The 20,501-nt window shown below is 55.2% G+C and overlaps 7 protein-coding genes across 7 annotated transcripts; 1 reads left to right on the top strand and 6 right to left on the bottom strand.

The window, feature by feature from the left end:
- Nucleotides 1-1,536: 1,536 nt before the first annotated feature.
- HMPREF1541_07167 (uncharacterized protein) lies at nt 1,537-2,238 on the bottom strand (the record flags this gene model as incomplete). Its single annotated transcript, XM_008721492.1, has 1 exon — nt 1,537-2,238. The coding sequence occupies one exon, from the start codon at nt 2,236-2,238 to the stop codon at nt 1,537-1,539; it is 702 nt and encodes a 233-aa protein (XP_008719714.1).
- A 3,014-nt stretch (nt 2,239-5,252) lies between these two features.
- Nucleotides 5,253-6,152, bottom strand: HMPREF1541_07166 (uncharacterized protein; the record flags this gene model as incomplete). Its single annotated transcript, XM_008721491.1, has 6 exons — nt 5,253-5,294; nt 5,363-5,446; nt 5,497-5,529; nt 5,577-5,624; nt 5,671-6,049; nt 6,148-6,152. The coding sequence occupies 6 exons, from the start codon at nt 6,150-6,152 to the stop codon at nt 5,253-5,255; spliced, it is 591 nt and encodes a 196-aa protein (XP_008719713.1).
- Nucleotides 6,153-7,343: 1,191 nt separating this feature from the next.
- HMPREF1541_07165 (uncharacterized protein) lies at nt 7,344-8,030 on the bottom strand (the record flags this gene model as incomplete). Its single annotated transcript, XM_008721490.1, has 1 exon — nt 7,344-8,030. The coding sequence occupies one exon, from the start codon at nt 8,028-8,030 to the stop codon at nt 7,344-7,346; it is 687 nt and encodes a 228-aa protein (XP_008719712.1).
- A 1,545-nt stretch (nt 8,031-9,575) lies between these two features.
- On the bottom strand, nt 9,576-11,270 carry HMPREF1541_07164 (uncharacterized protein; the record flags this gene model as incomplete). Its single annotated transcript, XM_008721489.1, has 1 exon — nt 9,576-11,270. One exon carries the CDS (start codon nt 11,268-11,270, stop codon nt 9,576-9,578), a length of 1,695 nt encoding a protein of 564 aa, XP_008719711.1.
- Nucleotides 11,271-12,832: 1,562 nt separating this feature from the next.
- Nucleotides 12,833-13,771, bottom strand: HMPREF1541_07163 (uncharacterized protein; the record flags this gene model as incomplete). Its single annotated transcript, XM_008721488.1, has 1 exon — nt 12,833-13,771. The coding sequence occupies one exon, from the start codon at nt 13,769-13,771 to the stop codon at nt 12,833-12,835; it is 939 nt and encodes a 312-aa protein (XP_008719710.1).
- Nucleotides 13,772-14,270: 499 nt separating this feature from the next.
- On the top strand, nt 14,271-16,236 carry HMPREF1541_07162 (uncharacterized protein; the record flags this gene model as incomplete). Its single annotated transcript, XM_008721487.1, has 2 exons — nt 14,271-14,399; nt 14,446-16,236. The coding sequence occupies 2 exons, from the start codon at nt 14,271-14,273 to the stop codon at nt 16,234-16,236; spliced, it is 1,920 nt and encodes a 639-aa protein (XP_008719709.1).
- A 330-nt stretch (nt 16,237-16,566) lies between these two features.
- On the bottom strand, nt 16,567-19,976 carry HMPREF1541_07161 (uncharacterized protein; the record flags this gene model as incomplete). Its single annotated transcript, XM_008721486.1, has 2 exons — nt 16,567-19,093; nt 19,213-19,976. 2 exons carry the CDS (start codon nt 19,974-19,976, stop codon nt 16,567-16,569), a joined length of 3,291 nt encoding a protein of 1,096 aa, XP_008719708.1.
- Between the last annotated feature and the right edge of the window lie 525 nt (nt 19,977-20,501).

Here is a 20,501-nt window from a genome sequence, read left to right as displayed (position 1 = left end):
CCTCACGCCGTCCGCACCGTCTCCTCCAGCCGCTCCTCTTTCAGCACCAACAGCAGCCTCCTCGTCGCCATGATGCTGAACCACCACAGCCCTCAGCCTCCTCTGCCACGCCTTCCGGCCTCTCCTCAGCCTCCCGCCCTGCCGACGACTCCGCAGCCAGATGCCCAGCACGGCGCAGAGCGTGAGCCAGAAACTCAGGCCAAACACAGACCACTCGAAGGCGGTTGCGGGGACGAGGTAGGTGGCGTTGGCGCGCAGGGCGTCGAGGGCCGCGGCGGACAGGCTGGTGGGATGGGTCTCTGCGGAACCAGGGGCGATGCTGACGGGTGCAGGGTCTTGTGATGGGGTATCCGCTCGGCCTTGATCAGCGTCCCACTTCAAGTCCATGTCCGTGTCCATGTCGTTGAAGAACGCGGGACGTGTTGTTGACTCGTCGGATGCAGCGACTGTTGTCGGTGTTGTCTCAGTGAATCGTATTGTCTCGACCACGTCCTCGCAAGGATCAGACTGGGGAGCAAGGTGCTGGACGGGCGAGTCCGGTCGGATGAGGGGCGCGATCAGTCTGATTCCAGTAGCGGACGGCTCGGATGCAGCGTCTGTTGACGTCTCCGTGCCTGTCTCTGCTTCGGGGCCAGGTGGCTGTACGAACGGGGACTCGTAGTCTTCGATAGATGGGGATTCGGGGTGCGGTAGCGATGGTGAAAACTCGTCGTCGACTGCGGGATCGACGACTCCAACACGAGCGTCTGCTTGAGAAAGCGGTATTGTGACCGGTATCGATATCGGTTTCGGTTTCGGTAGCCTAGCGGGCGCTGGCGGTTGAGCTGGTAATACCGCCCAGGGATGGGAGAGGGTTTCTACAGAAATATCAGGAGTTGGCTTGGGGGAAACGGGGGAGAAGGGGTGGCGAAGCAGGAATTTTAGGGGAGAAGGTGACCACGTTGTCATTGCGGCCGCAGGGAGAGCTTGCAGAAGAATGAGGAGCAGTGTTGTGGCCTCTGCACCATTGGTGGGGAAAGAGGAGGGAGAGCGCATTTCTGCTGCGTGATGGATGCGTTAATTCAGCACGAGGAGAGTGAGAACGGAATTGCTGTGGCTGAAGTTTGTCGTCCCTGCAAGGGGCACGGCGGGATAGATAGCTCGAGATGAATATTGCAAATTGGTTCGTTTTTGTACAGTCTTCGTGATGAATCGTTGAATATCAGTAGATGGTCCTCCAGGGATTCATTGACAGCGCGGAACGGCACGGGTTTATGAGTGAAGGTGGTTGCCATGGGCAGACGATGGATCAATCGTTGATTAGAGAATGCCATGCTGCTGTGGGCAGCGGTGCGAGTGTGGAATGTGGCGTTGCTATGTCTGCGTCAAGGGAGGAAGGGAAGGGGGTGGAGTGGGGTGGAGTGGAGGTCAAAGCCGCCGAGGCTGAACTTCAAGGGCGGACTGGAGTAGATGCAAGAGATGAGCCACAATCAATGTGCAGTGCATTAATCCGGTATCATGCGACTGAATGGCTTGCATAAGGCATTTCCCCCTGCTTTACCGCCATCGTCTAACCTCGGCCATGGCAGCCGGCGATGCTTCGCTTGACGCACCATAGCTCCCCGTGTCGTCGTAGTCATAGTCCCTTCGTCTCCTTCTGTCATCCCGATCGGTCAATCGTCTCACCATATGGTCCTCCAGACGGTTGGACAACTGCCTGGTCAGGCTCCTCGTCCTGCTTTCGCTCCTGGACCGAGGAACAGTGCCGTTTTCTTGCCGTCGTCCACTCCTTCCAGAATTGTGCCGACTCAGCGTGCTCGGTCGGTTCATGCTGCTAGTTCTGCTCAACATCTCCTTGTCAAATCCATCATCCCAATTTGCGACTCGGTTGCTGAGCTGTCGACTTACACCAGGTCTGGAGAGTCTGTTCGTGCTCTTTTCCACTTTGCCAAAATCCCGCTCCTCTTTCAACTTTTGTATCTCCCTTCGTGTGGCTCCACCGTTGTTGACTCGGTCGCTAGATATGCCGCTAGCTTTGTCGCCGGGATAGATGCCCTTGCGAACCTTGCGTTTGCGGTTGAAGTAGACCCATGAAATATAGAAACCGTGAATGTGGGACGGAATGACGGCGAGGAGGAACAGCACGCTATTGACCAGCGTGTCCATGCCGACACCGGTGATCATAGCCACTGCGATGGGTGGGAAGAGTATGTTCATCATCATGATGACCAAACGTTTGAAGAGTGGTATGCGTGCCATCGTGACGGTGGAGGAACAAAATCGGGTAGTAGGAGGAGTCCAACTTGCGGCAGAGAGCTCAGCAAGCGGTATCAATAACGTCGTGAATAGCCCGCATGTGAAGCACACGCCGCAATTGCAAGTCGAAGAAGAAAACGAGCGACGTGGGTCCAGACCTGTTTTTTGATATCAGTGCTCACCGCTGCAGGGACGGAGGTACCTCCCCAGCAATGTCATCATGTAGTGGAGAGGCAGTGCAACAACCCCTAAAGCCCAAGCTCACTCCGTTATCAACGGCCACAGAGAAAAGCACACACTGCAAGTCCCTGCGTGACGGGCCGAAACAGGAGCATGGTCAAGCGTTCTAGACGGCCAAAACCTTGGAACAGCGAGGTCTCGGGCTGCCGATCTTCTGCACCCGCTGCGTCAGTGGCTCCAGTGGGAGCTAAGCTGTGGCTTGACCGGCGTCAAAGAGAAGTGGCTCGAATGCAGGGCGAGCTCGCGATCCCCACATCCTTGCACAGGCGTTTGTGGCGCAGCAGTTGCAGGCGGGTAATTCATTGGCTCGAGAGCCGGACCAAGAGTGCTGGTCTTGTCTAGACTTGTCGACGATGTTGAGAGTCGGCCAAATGATGCGCGGGTCTGAAATAGGATCATCGACTTGCGTATCTACTGGAGGAGAGTCTGAATCTCTGATACTCAAGGGAGGGAACGTGCGCGGTCCGGAGAACGAAGGCAAGGACCGCCAAAGTCAGCACCCACCCCGTCAGCAAAGTGCAGGAACAGACGAGCACCGGTACATCACAAGCTAACAGTATCTCCTATTATATAATGGACGAATCACTGGTCGACGCCTTGCAATAACGTCCATCCAGCCAGCGTCGCCGGCGTGCCAGTAAGCTGCCTCCGGTATCGAGGAGCAATCTCTGCGCTTGTCTGTTTGAGAGTCGTCGATTGTAGAACAACGACGTGCGGACTGAACGTCCCTCGAGTAAGGCGTCATCGCCCAGGCCGGATTGTTGACACCTTTGACAGCGGCATGGGCGGTAGGAGTCATGCCATGTGGCAACACGCCGCTGAAGCACATCCACCCATCACACGCCACGCACCGACCTCTCTCAAAGTACCAGTTGACAGGCGACAGCGACAGATGTGGTAAGACGAAGCTTTACCCATTCTTTGACCGCTTCGAGGGCTACCGAGCACGTCGTGGTAGACACGTGGTCAGAGACAGAACCCATCTGACCTGAAAGAAGTTGCCATTACCCTGACCTTGCATTTAGTTTGTAGGCTACATACTTACATCAAGGCATCAGCATCTTCATACACAGGATCGCCACCCCTGCTGTACAGTGCAGTCGAAGGTCTAACCCAACCAAGTCCGCTTGATACGATGAATGCGCTCGAGAACCTCGCAAGTTTCTGAAGCCTGAGCCACAAGGCCAGCGCACCGACCTCGATCTCGACCCCGACCACGATTCCCTCAAAAGCGGCCGCCTTGTTGCAAGGGGTCTTCCTGCACTTTTGGTCAGAGCGCAAGATCGACAGCGCCGCGAGGTCTGCTCCTGTACTCGCATCTCCTTCACGCACATGCCATTCGTGCAACGGCCAATGTCATTCAAAACTGCTTGCTGTACAGTCACGCATGCCCCACGACTCACCCGCGGCCGAGCAGTACAACTACAACCGGCTACTCTGCGTGAGAGTTCCGCAGCCTCTCCCCCCCTCTCTCATACCTTTCCGCACCCAAGAACCGACCGCCAATCGGCAGCCAAATGTCAGAACCGTGCTTTCTGTGTAACCCACCAACCTCGCGGATCAGGGAGTGGCCGAGCGGAAAGTGCGGAAGCTCCTCGGGGATACAAGAGCGTTACGGGGCGGCACACGGGGGAGGAACAGCAGTTCATGCACCGTCCCATGGGGTCTAGACTGGGTATTTGATTGTCCACCTTTGACCGCGGCGGGTATCTGCACAACGGCCAAGGAAGACGGCGCCAAGGAGCCAGCCAGCCCACAAGGCGCTTGGACTCCCCTGTTCCGTTGATCGACGAGGTCGTGCACGCAGCTCAGGGTCGAAGTCCGTGCGTACGTACGTGCGGGCGGGCGGGCATTACACATCATTTCATTTTCAGGACAGTGCAGAAGAGCGGCAAAGCAGGAGGGGTCGAGGAGATGACAACAGAAACAGCAACAGCACCACATCATTCTGTGCGTGGGCCGTCAGAGTGGTACAAAACGCGGTTCGTGGTTCAGACTGGGTTCGTGTGTCACCAATGACGAAGGACGAGTAAGGCTGGCTGGAAGAGAAAGACCTGCACTGTAGGCACCTGATGTGGACATAGAAGTTCATTGCTTTGAATTCATTACGCATGGGGGCGTCTGCCCGGCTAATCGCCGGCTGGGCTGGGCTGGGCTGGGCTTTTGTTACCTTCAATGAGAGGTACCTAGGTATCCAGGGCGCCCCAGTGCCAGGTAATACCAAAGGTACTTTGCACCCTTCCGCCTTTCCGCCCTTTCTGCTACAGCGCAAAATGCAGTGCTTCGTGGCTCCGGAAAGGGAGATTCCCACCGATGTTGCAGGTTGCAGGTTGCAGGCGTAGAAAACAGCCCTCCACATGCCCCCAATTCCCGGCATCCGCATCCGTACCCGCATCCCGCAATCACTATGCGACTTCCCTTTCGTATGCCCCCGTCCCCCGGTCACAGTAGCCTTGCTTTCTTTGCATGACAACAACGACAGCAACCACAGTTACTGCCAGTGACTTTCAACGCGCAGGGAGACCTGCTCTGCTCTTCTTCTCCCAGACATCGGAAAGAAAGCTGTGAACCTCTTTCTGTCGTGTAAAGTGCAGTCTCACTCACTGCTGCCCATCAAAAGTTAAGGTATGTTTTGCCGTTACAATGTAGCCATCGAATAGATGGCTTTCCTTATACTGCCGTATCAATGATGCAAAAGGAATTCTGTCGCGAAGCGCTTTCGCCATTACCAAGCGCCTTGCTTTGGTCGTGCTGTGGGTCCGAATGCAATGTGTATCTCAGATGTTCTTGAAATGCTCCTTGGCGTATTGTTCGCAAGCCTGGTGATGGATGTTAGTAACGCGCGCGTGTGTGTATGTGTCAGGGAGTGTAGACGTCAGGAACGAACCTTTGCTGGTTTTCCAAGCTTGGCGCCAATCGCTTTCCATTTGTTTGCTTCGTATTCTCGTATGGCTTCGCGGAGAGCAACAGACTGGTCTTGTGGTCAATAGAGTGAAAGACTCGTGGTGACAGTGCATGTACCTCGTCCTCTGCAAACTCTGCGTAGTGCATGTCCTAATCCCACGTGAGCTCCGATGCAAGTTATGGCAACTCTGACAGACCTTGTACCAATGCTTCTTCACACTCCCTTCAGTTCTGGTGGGAAATGCCTGCACCGTTATCAGAACGTTGCCGCAACATACAGGCACATCTCACCTTGGCAATCTCACTCCAACTGTTGCCGACATCTCGCATCTGCTTGAGTCTTTGCTCTTCGGTCGCCGTCCACGGAGTATTTGTTCTGCCTGTTCGCTTCTTGCCACTGTCCTCACTCAACAACGAAGGAATGGAGACGCTGGAGCTAGGCTCTGGACGTGGAAGGGTGGTGCCGGGCGGAAGTGTATCGAGTTTCGGACTGGTTGACGCGCGACGCTTGCGTGGGTTGGGTGGTGGCGTTCTTGGAGGCGGAATCAGCGATACTTGCGTTCTCGGTGGTGGTGCTGTGTTGAGGATTGTGGGTGCCGCGGCGACTTCAGCTATGTCCTTTGTGGGCGAGGCATTGGACTTCTGTCGCTTGTGTGATGGTGGTGGGGTTCTAGCGACGTGTCAGCTGACGTGTCGTTTTGGGAGCTATACCATTCAGATTGATCAACCTGGTGGTGGTAGAAATGTATAATGGAAACCAGAACTCACGACATGGTGAAGAGGTATGGATAGTCTAGACGAAGTCGATGTGGGTAGACACAGCCATTGGCGAGGTCAAGACCGGTAGTGAGAATGTCATGCAGAAAGGAAGCTGGTTGCAGAAAGGTGTCTGCGGTAGGTGCGAGTGAAGGAGTTCTGTGGTCGGAAGGTCACACGGCGCCGGAAGTGGATTGCCTGCTAGACATTAAAACGCGGCGAGACTACACCAGACGACCCAGATGCACAAGGTCAGCGAAGGTGTGACCCGCAATAGGCGAAAGAGAGACGTGGTTTGCAACCAATCATGCAGTCGTGATGCTGCGAGCACAAGGCATGAGTTTGTAGCAGATAACTCAAGTCGGTTCACCAGGCTGGGGGGGAAAGGAACGAAGGACGTGCAACCGAATGACGATGAGCACCGTGAACCCGGGCAAAGTTAATGGTTGTTCAGTGCTATTATCAGTGGAATTGTGGCGATGACGAACAGAGGTACTCGTATCGGTGCAAGGTTGACCAAAAGGAGGAGCTTCCTGGTTGCGGGGTAGGGATATGGATGGTCATGACAGGTCACTAGGCGACGAGTTATGTGCATCAAGGTTGGAAGCAACCGCTGACCCTGTCTGGGACTGAATGTCAATCAGTGGAATGGGAGTTTGAGTGGCATCATGCCAAAGCTGCGAGAAGAGGGGAAAAGGTACATATGATAGGAAGATCGGCAGCTGAGGGGGGTGGATGTTGGATCAGCGGCACGCATACGGCATGGCGGTAATTGGATAGAATTGAGGCACAGCAGGGAAGTACCTGATACCTGAGAGATATGGTCCTGTTGTCAGTTTACCAGTTGATAGTCACCAAGTGGCTCCTTAGGGGGGGACAAGAAGTGATTGGTGAGTGACTCGCGGCATTTGCGCTGGTCGAAAGGAGTCAGCAACAGTTGTTCAGTGCCACAGAGACAAGCTCAGAGGCGCAAAGGCGGGGGGAACGATTAGATGCGGCTCGGAGCTTGTGACGATGAACGCCGACAAGACGCTAGGCTGGATTGGTAATGGTCACGTGGCAACCCCCAAATACTAGCAAAAGAGCCGTGCCCTGACGCGTTCTCCAAACGCCGAATCCCATTGACATCCTGGTCCAATGATATATATCTCGCCAATCGTAGCAGTACAGACGTTTTCGGGGTATAATCTGATCGGAAAGTGCGTCAATCAGAGCAGAAGTTCCTGGGTGACCGTGTCAGCGGCCATGAGCTGCTCAGCAACGATCTGAGAACTCACATCGGCAGATAACACCGGCGTTGGGTTTTGCAGCCGCAGAATCACACAGCCTCTTCCCAGTAACCGTCGGTCCTCGACCAACTGAGGCTTGTTCGCCATCCGCTCCTGCAGAAAGCGGGCATATGAGATGGCCTGCTCCCTGCCCTGGATGAAGCGATCACGGTCACAGTGCTCGCCCAGGAAGGAATCCCGCCATGATTCTGCTCGACACCGGACCTCGAGACTGGATAGTTGCGTCAGGTCCGAGTCGCGGATCTGAAGGTCTTCTTGGTACATCCACTTCAACATGTCGCAATCCACCTGCCACACCAGATGTCTCACGTACGGCGCCATGAGCGCACCATCCGAGAAGTTCGCAGGCAGTTTACCCGCGAAGACGTGCGACACCACCTGGAAGGTCGTGCCGGCGTACAGGATCGGCCTGGCTTCCTCCAATATGGTCTTGCATACCGCCAGGAGCTGCGAACTTCGGCAACACGATACCGGTTGGGTAGCCGCTCGCGGCAGTAATGAATCCGTATCCGATCGACTGGTAGAAAAGACCACCCTCCCCGTCCCAAACACATTCTTGTAGATATCCAGCCTGATCTCCGTAGGCAAGTCGAAAAAGTTCGTCATGGTTGCTTCGGTCGGTCTTGGCAAATCTTTTCTCTTTCGTGACCTGCGCGCGTGCAACAACCAGACAAAACACCTCAAATCTGAAGTAGAAAGAAGGGAGAAACAAGACCCTCAGCCTAATCGTACGGGACGGGGCCACCGGTCAACATATCAAGCAAAAGCAGGGCGCGACCCAAAACGCCACCAAGCCTGCCACGCCCCAGCTGCACATGTAAGTACGGGCGTATGTAAGCACGGGTATTTTTCGCGCCCCTTCGCATACCAAGTCTTATGGAGTCATATTCTAGCAAGCTCCAGACTCCCGAGCCTCTCTCCGTCTATCTGCCCTGTCAGGCCCGGTTCGGCAACCCAACACGGCGTGCCGTTGTTTCGTACTGTAATCTCGGCACCAGAAAACCAGACCATCGGGAGAAACGTGGCCAGTAACGCTTTCCTTTTCCGCCTTGCTTAACGAAGAAGCGGCCCTCGCCCTTCTGGTTTCTCTCCTGTCATCTACGGCAGTAAGTACTACTGAGCGGTATCTGCATGAGGGATTGAATGGCAAACACAACGCGCCCGGCTCGCTGCCCGCTGTGCCCGCTGCTCACGGCTTTCAAGCAACGCGGACACATCGGTCAGTAATCGGCGCGCGGGAAAAAAAAAAGAGGGAAAAATAAGCCCAGGCCGCCAGTTACCAAGACTTTCCCCTTGCTAAGCGAACATCGAAGGGGATTCTCAGGGTAAGCGTAGGATACCCGGATGCCGGAATGCCGGATCCAATCGTTCGGGGAAAATGCACTTATGTATGTATGTGAGAGATGGGACAGGGCGCCGAACAAAAGGTGGGCTTTGATTTGGGGGCCGGTGAAAGAGGACCAAGAAGCCCAGCAGTAGGGAGTGTCATGTCATGTCTGGTATTGGATTTTTCCCGTCACATAAAAATCGTTGGAAACTTTCGGGTGAGATATCTTTTTTTTTTTTGAGATACGAAACGTCCCGAAGATGGAACCTTGCCATTTGGTGAGTGAGTGAAAAAGATTGGACTGACGGGTCGATCTTCTGATCTTGGTTTTGTCTTGTTTTTGGGGGGGGGCTTTTAGCGTGAACTACTGACAGGTGAAAGTGTGAGATACGAACAGGGCTGAAAAGCTGAAGAACAAAAAAAGAGAAGTAGCTTCTCCCTCCGACGCTTTGGGGCAAGGCTGTGCTGAAAAGACATCGGAACGCACCAATACCCTAAGGGGAGACAGGATTGGTGAGGCAACTTCCTCGTATATCTTTCTTGGGACATTGGATCTAGGCTCTGCCACTTTTCTCGTGTTCCAATGCGAGCGAACCCGCTTGACACTTGTTCGGTCCTCGCACGCTCCTTCGGTGCTTCTGGAACATGTGATATGTGATAGCTGGCATCCATCGGAAACGTGGTGAAGTGCCAATGGCTTTCTGTTCAAAAGAACCTACAATATGTACAGGATGTTTCCTTCGCCTAATCTCGCCTGTCGTCACATATGGGGTATCGCTTGTACATTTCCTCAAAACAATTCCTTTGGCTCGTGTCCCTCCGCATTAATGGTCCTGTTCGGCGTTTCCTGGGTCGCTCGTATGCGATTCAGCAGCTTCGTGGCGAGCTGAGACGTCTCCAACCTGGGGATCCAACTCCCGCGCCCCGGTGGCTTCAGCTGGATGGGTCTCCTCGGTCCGGGCCTCTGTTTCGCTCGCCTTAGCAGAGATAAGAGTCCCCGGATCTGCTGCTTCGGCTCCACCTTGGGCGATTGTACCTAGACTTGTTGTCTCGTCATGTGCAACAATTGTTGTGGTCCAGACCTCCGTGCTCGTAATATGGGTAGTGTTGGGTGCCTTGTTTGCGCCAGCTGGTGCGCTGGATGCCCCTTGACCTCTGGCGTTCAGTACCGCGTAGACCAACACGAGTATGCTGAGAATGACAATGGCAATATTTCTGCGATCCTGTACGAAGAGCTGAAGAGTGCTCTGAGGGGTTGACGCTTCGTGTCGAGGTACTGCTTCCGGCGCCGGGGCATGGCGGTCAGGATCCTGTCTCTCGTACGAGTGTCGCCGGTCCTTGAACATCCCTTCTGCCTGGTCATGCCTCTGCTCCTGCTGCACCTCAGCCTCCTCCTGCGCGGCTTTCAGCGCGTCCAACCTCGTATCCATCTCCTGGCGGATATCCTCCGGCATCCACATGCCAATCTCCACATCGACTTTCTCCATGTCCCTCCAAGCTGCAGACCAAGCGGCGCCTCGCATGAGCCCGTTTGCTGCAAATACCTTGATCTCCCACTTCTTGTCTGCGACGGTGCGCAAGTGCTTTCCGCAGTCCGGGCATTTGTCTTCAACATCGACGTCGCTTTCTGTTTGGCTACCGCTTTCGAATCCACTGTCTCCAGCGTGCTCCAAATAGTGATTGCTCTGGATTCGCGGCCGCTCCAGCTCAAGTGCCTCGAGTAGCCTCTCTTCTAAGAGCTCATAGTCCTCTTGTGGATGAGGGAGAAGAATACCCCGAGACCGAAGCTCCGCACTTCCAAGGCGGTCCTGAAGCTGGGTCCAGCGTTGGCGGTACGGCTCTGGTAGGAGCGCGGCGAACAGGTCTTTGTCGCACGCTGGACCGAGCCAGTTGTTGGCTGGTGGAAGGAGGGTACAATGTAGTAGGACCAGGGGAAACTCCTTTTTCAGTCCACTGCCTCTCTTCTGAGCGCTGCGACTGCTGCGCTTCGACGGCGAGGTGTTCGTCGAGTAGCTGCTCCCGTGGCTCCTGACCGACATGCGTGATCCGCTTCTGTGGTGCGACATGACGCTTTCGGTGTCGTCGCCTGTGTCGTCGTTCAGCTGCATCTCGCGGATGCTACTTGGATGTCTGAATGCGGAACCGAAACCTCTGTTTCGCCGCGGCGAGGGAGTCTTGCTGAAGCTACCGGTAGAGCCATGCCTCAAGTGTATTGGTGACACGGACGGTGTTCTTTCATCCTCGTGGCGTAGCACGGATGCAGGGAACGACGATATAGACGAGTTGCCTGAAATGCGGCGGTCATCCGTGAGCTGGCCATGGCGTATGCTGGCACTCGGTCGGAGTAGTCGGTCGTCGGTCTTGAATGGGTCTTCTGTCAGATTGTAGTCGAAGTTGGTGCTGACCGGATCACCGAGCGGAGGCGCAGGCGGGGATGAGAGTACTGAGGATTGACGCAGAGAAAGTGGAGAAGATTGCTGGAATGCAAAATCCTCCACCTCGACAGTGGACTCCGACATCTATATCGAGGCGCACGATGAGCGCGGGGGAATGCTGGAAGCTCTGTTGTTGTGATGGTAAATAAATTGCGAGACGTCGTCGTCGCTGGTTTGGAGGCGGTCGCGAGTGTTGTCACCGTTTGGGCGCTGGTTGTCCGGGGCAACGTGGTCGCTGTGCCGAGACCCGTCAGATTCGCAGTCGCGGCAATTCAGCTTCACCTCCTTGCCTCTTGAGATTCGCCATATGCTAAGCGATGAGCCCGAGATTCAAGTCGGTGCTGATCTCCTTTGTGACGTGAACGAGCAACCCAGAAGTAATGAACATGATGAACGCCGTATTCACTGAACAAATTCCCTTCTATTCTATCTACGAATGCAGACTATAGCTCCGCAGAGGCCACTAGTGTCTAGTCCTTGTGCGAGAGCACGTTTTGCCAGACTTTATACACTGTATACTGCTGCTGAGAGCCCTGCTGCCCTTTCTTTTCCAGTCAGTGGCTTCTGGAAGTATCGCAAGAGTCAGTATCGTCAGTTCCCCAGTGCTGATCGCTGGAATTTGGAGGCTTCCCAGAGCCCGGAGCATCGTGCTCGGCCACCGCTTCTACACCACGACATACTCTGAATGATTGGCCCCGACCTGGTCACTCGCTCTTTGACTTCGGGATGTACTACAATCCAACGACTCCAGCTTGTCTACCGATATGCTCCCACACCGCTGCTGGAGGCTGTTTTCAAGAGGAGCGGCAATATCCACCCGTACTATGAGGCTCTTAGTGGAGCTGACACAGGGTCGTTGCCAAGGCTCAGCAGCCAAGAATATGCGGTGAAATCCCCGGAACTCACCACTGTTCCGCCCTGTCGGCCGCTCCCAGAAAACTTCTTCATAATTGCGTAGGCCCAAAATTTGTCTCTAAATATGCTCACAAATGAGCACAGGTTTAGCGGTCAGATGGCCGAGTGGTTATGGCGCTAGGTACTTTTCCCTACGAGATCCAATCTTGATCATGCCCTAACTCCCTCCAGTTTCAGGCCTACCTGAAGCAGCAGCTTCTTGTGGAAGTACTAGTGGGTTATGTAAGCATCAGCACGCCCGTGTTTGAAGCCTACAGAGGACTAACAACATCAGTCCGCGTGGGTTCGAGTCCCACTCTGATCAACCAAATCTCTTTTTGCACTTTTTTGAACTGCCACTCGCGCTACTAGTGTCCGGCTGCTGTTGACTTCCGCTTCAGTCGTGGGACAGTCCACACTGGTGTGGTTGTACTCAAGCGGACTGTTCTTGGATCTCCTCGGGCCTTGGTATCGAATACGCTGCAACTCCACTTGCAGTTGCATACGGCTTCTTATGCTCGAACATCGGGTTCGTGCCTCGGAACAGAGCATTCATTGGCATGTCTGCCAATGCTAAGCCTTTCACTGCCTGAGTGTATCTATTACTTCTCTTTGTACTATGGCTCAAGCGTGAGCTATAAGCTGGCTTTGTGGTTATGTCGACTTCTCAATGCTTCAAGTCCTGTAGGGAATGATCCCCTCACAGTGACACTCAGATGGCACTATCCCATTCTACACCCTCCACTAATTCCTCATACAACCTTGATGACCACCTTCCCATGCACATGACCCTCCGAGGCGGCCTCAAATGCTGCTTTCGTCTTCTCCAGAGGATATACTGCGTCGACAAAGACCTTGACTTCTCCATCTTCGATTAACTTGGTGATCTGATTCAGCTGGTCCGCATCCATCCTGACGATGAAGAACGATCCTCGAACTCCTTTCTCCTTTGCACTCTCAGCACAATCAAATCCAGCAATACTCACCACGATACCATCCTTCCTGACCAAGTCAAGACACTCGTGCGTCACTTGACCACCAACACAGTCCAAGACGACATCCATGTCCGTCGCCACAACTGCCAGCTTGGTCGTCTTATAGTCCACGAATTTGACGTCGAAGCCTTCCACAATCTCTCTGCTGCGATCTGCCGAACCAGTGCCCACGACGTCAGCACCAGCCCACTTCGCAAACTGCATGGCCCAAACGCCCGTCCCTCCAGCTGCACCAGTGATCAACACCTTCTGGCCCTTCTTCAACCCTCCATGCACAAACAGTCCCTGCCAAGCTGTGAGAGCACTCAAAGGCACAGCTGCCGCCTCAATCATGGACAAGTTCTTCGGCTTTGCAACGATCTGGTCCACGTCCGCTTTGACATACTGCGCCATGGCGCCTTCGTGGTTGCGCCGGCTTGTCAGTCCGTAGACTTCCCGGCCGACTTTCAGGTCACTTCCAGAGCCGACCGAGCTAATCACACCAGAGAAATCATGGCCCGGAATATGCGGGAGATATTCCCCAGAAGGCGATTGATAGATCGGCCAAGTCAGCTCGGGCCAGATCAGTCCAACGCCATGCACAGCGATGACGGCTTGGCCTGCACCAGGAGCACCTGGGACCGGCTCTGTCTGGTATCGTAGCTTCTCAAAAGAGCCAGGTGGGTAGTAGCGGACGACTTGCATTGTCTCGCTCATGTTGTCGATAAGGAAATAAAGAAAGTGGTGTTCAAAATGATTGCGGTATCGTGTTGATGGTCAATGTTTGTGCACAGCATATCAATTATTTATATTCATTCATTCCCGATTTCATCTTTCACTCACTTGCCCACCATAGAGCGAGGCATTCCGCGTGATGGCCTACACACGCCCTTTCGAAACGTCTATCACCAACAAATCACGATCAAGAGGCTGCGAGAGTCATTAGGAGAAGCAGTAGCAGGATCGACGTGCCGTCGCAACGACATTGCTCCGAGGCATCCAGGCAGTAAACCGTGCCAACCAATAGGAGTAGGAGGCGAACCAACGCTAATCCAGATTGGATACGACGTCTTCGGACATCGTCTTCGCAAGCAGACTTCTCGTTCTCTTTTCTCTTCCCTTCTGTACTCGGCGGCGACGACGGCATCCCCTTGATGCATCTCACCCACTATCACTGACCTGGCAACGCCCTGAAAAGGACGCGGACTTGAACGCCATGACGGTGGAAGCTTTCGAGTGGATCACGGAGGCCCCAAGACTTCAGCCCAAGAAGCCCCAAACCACGCGCCGAAGCCATCGTAAGTCACGCAAGGGTTGTCTGACTTGCAAGACGCGAAGGGTCAAAGTAGGTCCACCGTCCGGGATCGACCGGACACCGCTGACCACCACAGTGTGACGAAACCCGACCAATATGCACTAATTGCAGTTCGAGGGCGACAGAATGCGAATACGTTGGAAGTCGGCAGCGAGAGACTCGACCGAACAGTTCCAAGGCAGTGAAAGGTAGCCTCTTGACCCCGGCGGCAAGTCCTGCAGAGCTACCGAGTGCAACGGCCAAAGCACGTGCCGCAGAGACTGGACTGGACGACCTGCAGAACGTTTCGTTCACCCAAGAAGCCACTTTGGGAATGCATGTCTTCGCTACATCGATCTGCAGCTTGACACAATCGCACACCATCACTCGAACTTCGCCCAACACCGTCCCGTTCCTTTTGCACCACTTTTCTACATCAGGATATGCGACTCTAAGTTCCCACACTGGCCAACAGATCCTGAAGACGAAGATGCCAGAACTGGTGATCCGCTTTCCATTCCTCCTAGAGACCATCCTCGCCTTCAGCGCCAGCCACGTGATCCACCTCAGCAGCGACAGGGACGAAAACATGCTAGGTCATGTGGAGCATCTCAACCCGCACAACGCCAAGATGCAGAGCAAAGACATGCAGATGGGCGTCACGGCCGCCTGGCACGCACGAAGAGCACTGCGAGGCTATGCCGCCAAGATCGCCGAGTACCGCTCCCGAGAGGCCTTGAGCGAGTCAATGGTCTCTGACATCACAAATCGCCGATGGCCACGCGACGAGGAACGACAGGAGCTCGACGCCCTGGTGGCAGCGTGCATCATGCTGACCTCTCTCTTCTACCACGTCGTCTGGTGCGACGAGTCCGGCTGGTCTTGGGCATCGACCTGGCTTAACGCATCGCCTCCACGAAACCAGTCGTTTAACATGAGCAACGCCGAAGCGCCACAGTTCCTCGGATGCTCCATCAATAATCACAGCTACAGCATCCCCTGCCCGAGCCTCAGCTCCAACAACACAGCCCCTCCTCCTCCGCCGCTCAACCTGCAAGGCGCCCCACAAGACGGCAAGCTCCAGATCAACTGGCTCACCAACGTGACCGGCATGTCGATCCTGCTGTCCCTCACGCCCTTCCGCGAACACCTCCCCCACAGCATCTGGTACCCCTTCTTCGCCGAATCCAGCGACGAGACCCACGGCAACGGCCCCGCCGACAAGATCACCGCTCTCGGCCTGTCCGGAGCGGGAAGGGGAGCGGGAGCGGGAGCCTTCTTGTCCTCCGCAGCCTCCACCAGACCAGCAGCACCAATTCACCCTCCCACTTCCAACACCCTCGATTTCGACGGGGACAACCCCCACCCAACAATCTGCCACATCGTCGCCCCGCCTCTCGCCCCAGCCACCCAACCTCCAACCCCGCTCCCCCACCTCCACGCCCTCCTCCCCCTTACACCCCCCTCCCACCGTCCTATCTACACGCCCCTCCTAACCCAACTCCTCGGTCTCCTGACCCTCTCCCCCACAGACCTTAACAACTTCAGCCAACTCATCTCCTTCCCCTCGCGCTTCCCACCGGGGTTCGAGCAGCTCATTCAAGCCAGGGAACCCCTGGCGCTCTTGATTCTGGGGTATTGGTTTGGATTGCTGGAGGGGGTGCCACATTGGTGGTGTCGGGGGAGGGGGAGGGCGGAGGGGGAGGCCGTGGGAAGGTGGTTGGATGGGGTTGTTGTGGGGCTGGAGATGGGAGACCAGAGGGTGGAGGGGTGGTTTGGGAACGGGGTGGAGCAGAGGGTGTGGAGGGTGAGGTTGAGGGAGGCGGTGGGCGAGTTGGGTAGGTGGCGGGAGGGGAGGGCGTGGCGAGAGAGGAGGCCAGGGAAGTGAGGGACTGATAATGAAGTAAGGGACAGGGGGTTGGAAGGTTATTGGTTGTTGGTTGTTGGTCTTTGGTCGCGGCTTGTGGCTGTCCTGGCAGCATTAGGTCTTTGAGCTGGCATGAATGTATGAACGAGTGAGTGAAACGAACAACATGCGGAATGAGCGCGGTGCAATATGAAGTTTGCACAGTTTTTGTATTAGTAGGTAAAATTTTGGGTCGCCTGGTTATATGTACAGCCCGCCAGTCTGCTCAGTCCCACATTATCGTGTCATAACATCTCGTCTCCCTCAGCGCCAGCACTCTTGAGCCCGACCCGAACAATGTACATGACCCTCTCACCTCTCCCCAGGTCCCCGCTGCTGCGGATCCTGAGGCGGCGGCGGCGGCGGCCGTTGCTGTTGCTGCGTCGGTGCCACTCCCACCGCCTGCCCAACACCATCCACGCCGGCAAGCGCGTCTTCGCCATCGCCGACCTCGCCAAAGTAGCTCAGCACATCCTGCGGCAGGTATTCAAGCCAGGGAATCATGTCCCCGCCGGGAAAAGATAGTGCGTTGGCGCCTGCGACGGTCATCATGTCAACGTCTTGGCTCTCGATCAACATGTCGCCGTAGTTTGGGTAGCCGCCGCCGCCAGCAGCGGGGTTGTACATGTGTGACGGTGGTGGTGGGGGCGCGGCGTAGTCGTGGCTGTAAGTTTGGCTGAGGGAGGGAGTCGGGGTGCCGACGCCGCCGCTGTTGTTGCTGGAGAGGTTGGTGGTAGAGGCGGTGGGGTAGGGGGAATTGAGGTTCAGAAGGAGGTCGGCGTCGGTGTGAGATACGGGGTCGTAGGGGAGGGAGGACATGCGGCGGGGTGGCGGCATCATGTGTGCGGAATGCTGGTAGGGATATGTATTGGATTGGGTGTGGTGGGAGTGTTGCTGGTCGTTCGCTGAGGGGGAGTAGGTGCCTCTCTCGGTGTTGGTATTTGGATAGAGGAATGAAAGGTTGGGTTGTGGTGAGTTGGCGGTGCCGGTGAGAGACCAGCCGATGGCTTTGTTCCAGTCCATGCCTGGGGAGCCGGGCCAGGGACCTCCTTGCTCGTGCATCGCTTTGAGACGACTGAGGCCGAGCGAGGCGCTCAAGGAAGTGTTTCTGCGCCAGCCGGGGCTGGTGAAAGAAGGCTCGGTCGAAGGCATTGGTCCGTCGATGTCGTCCGACGTGTAAAGTAGCGGGTCCATTAGGCCTTTGGACTTCTGATCCAACGCGGTCAAGATGTACCGACAGCCAGCCCAGTACGAATCAAGGATTTTCAGCGCCTTATAGCATCTTTGGTAGTTCTGATTGGCGGCTGAGGCCAGGAGCGTATGTTTTGCGTTGGCAGCCCGCTGCTCTGCGTTCTGTGATGGCACATGTTCTGATCTGAACTTTCCGGGCGGTGATCCAGTTCGTGAGGGAGGCTGTGAAGTGTGCGCTGTTGCTTCCGCCAGAAAGGCGCAGGCTGCGACGTACATTGGCTGACTGGTGAATGGGTTGCCGACGAAGCTTTTCACGTCAATCAGCTCTGCGAAAGCCAGGATATCAGCGATGGTTTTTGCTGAGGACATGGAAAGCTCTCTGCTGTCGGGAAACAGTTGTTGGATCCGACCTTCGAAGGAGTGCAGCAATGTCGGCTGGTGTACTAGCACAATCAACGTGTGGAACCAGAAGTGCAGCAGTATAAAATTTGTCCCTTGTTCGGCCTTGACGTAGTGCTGGAAGTTGGTAGCGTTGAAGTGTAGCTTCGGCGACAATCGTTGATAAATGCCAGTCAGGTCTTTCTCCATGCTTGCGAGCTTCTTCAAAACATCCGGAGTCACCTGATTTATATCCTTGATATTGTTGAGCACATCAGCCACACGACCGTACATGTGAACGATCCGGATCATGGGCGGAAAAGGATGTGGATAGCCGTTGACCATTTCTAGGTCCGGTCGATATGGGAAGGAGATTTCGATGTCCTTGTCCCGTAGACTCACCGGTCGGCCAACACCAGAAGATACAGCTCGGTCGAGGAAGAATATGGACCAGAACGTGTCGATTCGTTCCTGCTCGCTCGCTTTTCGATTCTCGAGCTCCTTTGCATCAATTAAATCATGCTGCCGAGAAAAGTCCCTGTGCTTTTCTGCTCTTCTCGCTTCTTCGACCTTGCCTTCCTCGCCACCTTTTGCGGTTTTCGGTGTAGGGCCTATCCGGCCTTCAAACTGCAAGCCTTGCAACTTCTGGATTCCAAGATCTTGAGCCATGCGTATTGCCGTTCCCAAGTACATCCACAGTCCACTATCATGATCGGTACCGAATTCGTCATATGCCAGCAATAGCGACGCTTGTGCCCCAGCAATAGTTGGAAATTGGAACGTCTCAACAATGGCAGACATTGCCCGTTGCGCAAAGGGATGCCCTCGAAAAGGGCGTTTGACATCGCCATTGTCCTCTCGTAAGATGGTATCATCATTAGATCTCAGAATGGTTGGATCGGTCGAAAAGCGAGCCGAGACGGCGCATACAGCATCCACGAGGATGGCGTCGACTTTCTTGTCCTCGAGATCGCGCATGAATCGTTCTCGTTGTAGAAAGGGATAATTGCAGCCTAGATGGGTGAAGAATGTCTCACAGAGATGTGTGATGAGAGTGGCATTTGGCGATGGATCAGTCGAATCATAGAATGGTATTTCGACAGGGAGTCGATCAATGCCTGTAGTCGACACGGAGTCCAGATGCTGTCCAGAAACTGGGGACTCTCCAGAGACAGATGGCAGACTTCTCCTGTGGTCTTTGACTGCTACGACCATCTGCTTGAAACCAGGCACAATTGCCGTCGGTCCGAAATAGCGGAAGTACGGTACTCTGCAACCAATGTTAGCGGTGTCAACCAATGGGGAAAACGCTGCATGATTATGCGACCAAAAACGCTGGCCGATGTCACACGTTTCTACGGCTCAAGTCGCCTCTTGACGTCGACTTACCCATGTCTGGCTGCGGAGGTACTGCTGGCCGTGTGATTGCTTCCCGGACTTCTGATGTCCGCATCGTCCCTTGATAACGAACGCGGCAAGTTTAATGAATCTGCGTGCTCGAGTTTCGGTGCCGGTACAGGCACGGGCGCTGGTCTCTGATGAAGCTGCGAAGCGAGGTCATTCCGAACTTGCCGCTTGGGCGACGAAGCGCCCGACTCTTCCTCTGAGTCGTCTTCAAATTTATCATCGCCCTTGCGTGTCGGCCTGGTATTGTAGCCGGCGCACACGTGCGCTGTGTCGATACAAGTCTTGCATTCTGGACGCTCGCCTGAACATCTCGTTTTGCGCTTGCGGCAGGTCAAGCACGCAGCATTAATTCGTCGTCTTTTCGCGTGCGGTTGGCCGTCGGTAGAGACGAAGCGAATCTGCCGCGGAGGAGGCAATTGTGGCGCCGAGGTCGACAGAAGCGGCTTCTCTGGCGCAGAGACGGCGCTGGTACTCATGCTTCGCGGAGCCTCGCGCGTAGGTATGGGCCGCGCAACATCGTAGGTCAACGGGCCGAGTAGGTACGAATCGGAGTAGGGCGTGTGAAAGGATGCGGGTGAATTTGCGGCGACTGAGGGGGAGTCAAGGAAGACAGTTGGAAAATCAGGCGTAAAAGTGTCCAGAGTATCGTCGGAGGCTGGCAAATGTCGAGGAGAAAGCTCTTCCGACTGCCACCAGGGAATGTTGGTGTTCTCGCTGCTACCATGACCTGGGCGCTGGCCGCTCATGGCGATTGGTCCGTGTCCACCTTGTACTCCAACAAACCAAGAGCTGACAGGGATTTCCAGACTTCGCACCTGGAGCCAACGCGGGGAAAAGGCGGAATCGGGATTTTAGCGACCCTTCACCACATGCTCAAGGTCTTCACGTGTTGGCTACACCATGCGGACGGGAGCCAGCTTGTATATCAATTCCATCTATAGGGTGCCTCAACGGTGGCGGCGCATCCGTTCTCTAGTCTGGGACGTCTAGACTTTTTGTCAGTATCCCTGAGCTCGAAGGCTTAAGTCCACCCCGTAGATCCGCTTTGGAAGGTGTCAACGCCACCCCTGACCTAGCAGCTACCGCTCTTGCAGCTAGGCCATGCGTTTGGGGGGCCGCGGTACCGGTGACACGAACGCCCAGCGAGATCTCCGGGCTTGGTTGGGACGCTGGTAGGTGCTCTATCTTTGTACCTGAAAGATCCTCGGGCACAGACCGACGAAACCGATCGCATGGTCCTTCCTGTTGATTCTTAGGGTATCGAGGAACAG

The sequence above is a fragment of the Cyphellophora europaea genome, assembly GCF_000365145.1.
Source record: "Cyphellophora europaea CBS 101466 unplaced genomic scaffold supercont1.7, whole genome shotgun sequence".
In the NCBI taxonomy this organism is placed as follows: Eukaryota; Fungi; Ascomycota; class Eurotiomycetes; order Chaetothyriales; family Cyphellophoraceae; genus Cyphellophora; species Cyphellophora europaea.
Note: the sequence above shows the minus strand (reverse complement) of the source record. Positions and strands in the feature narration are given on the sequence as shown.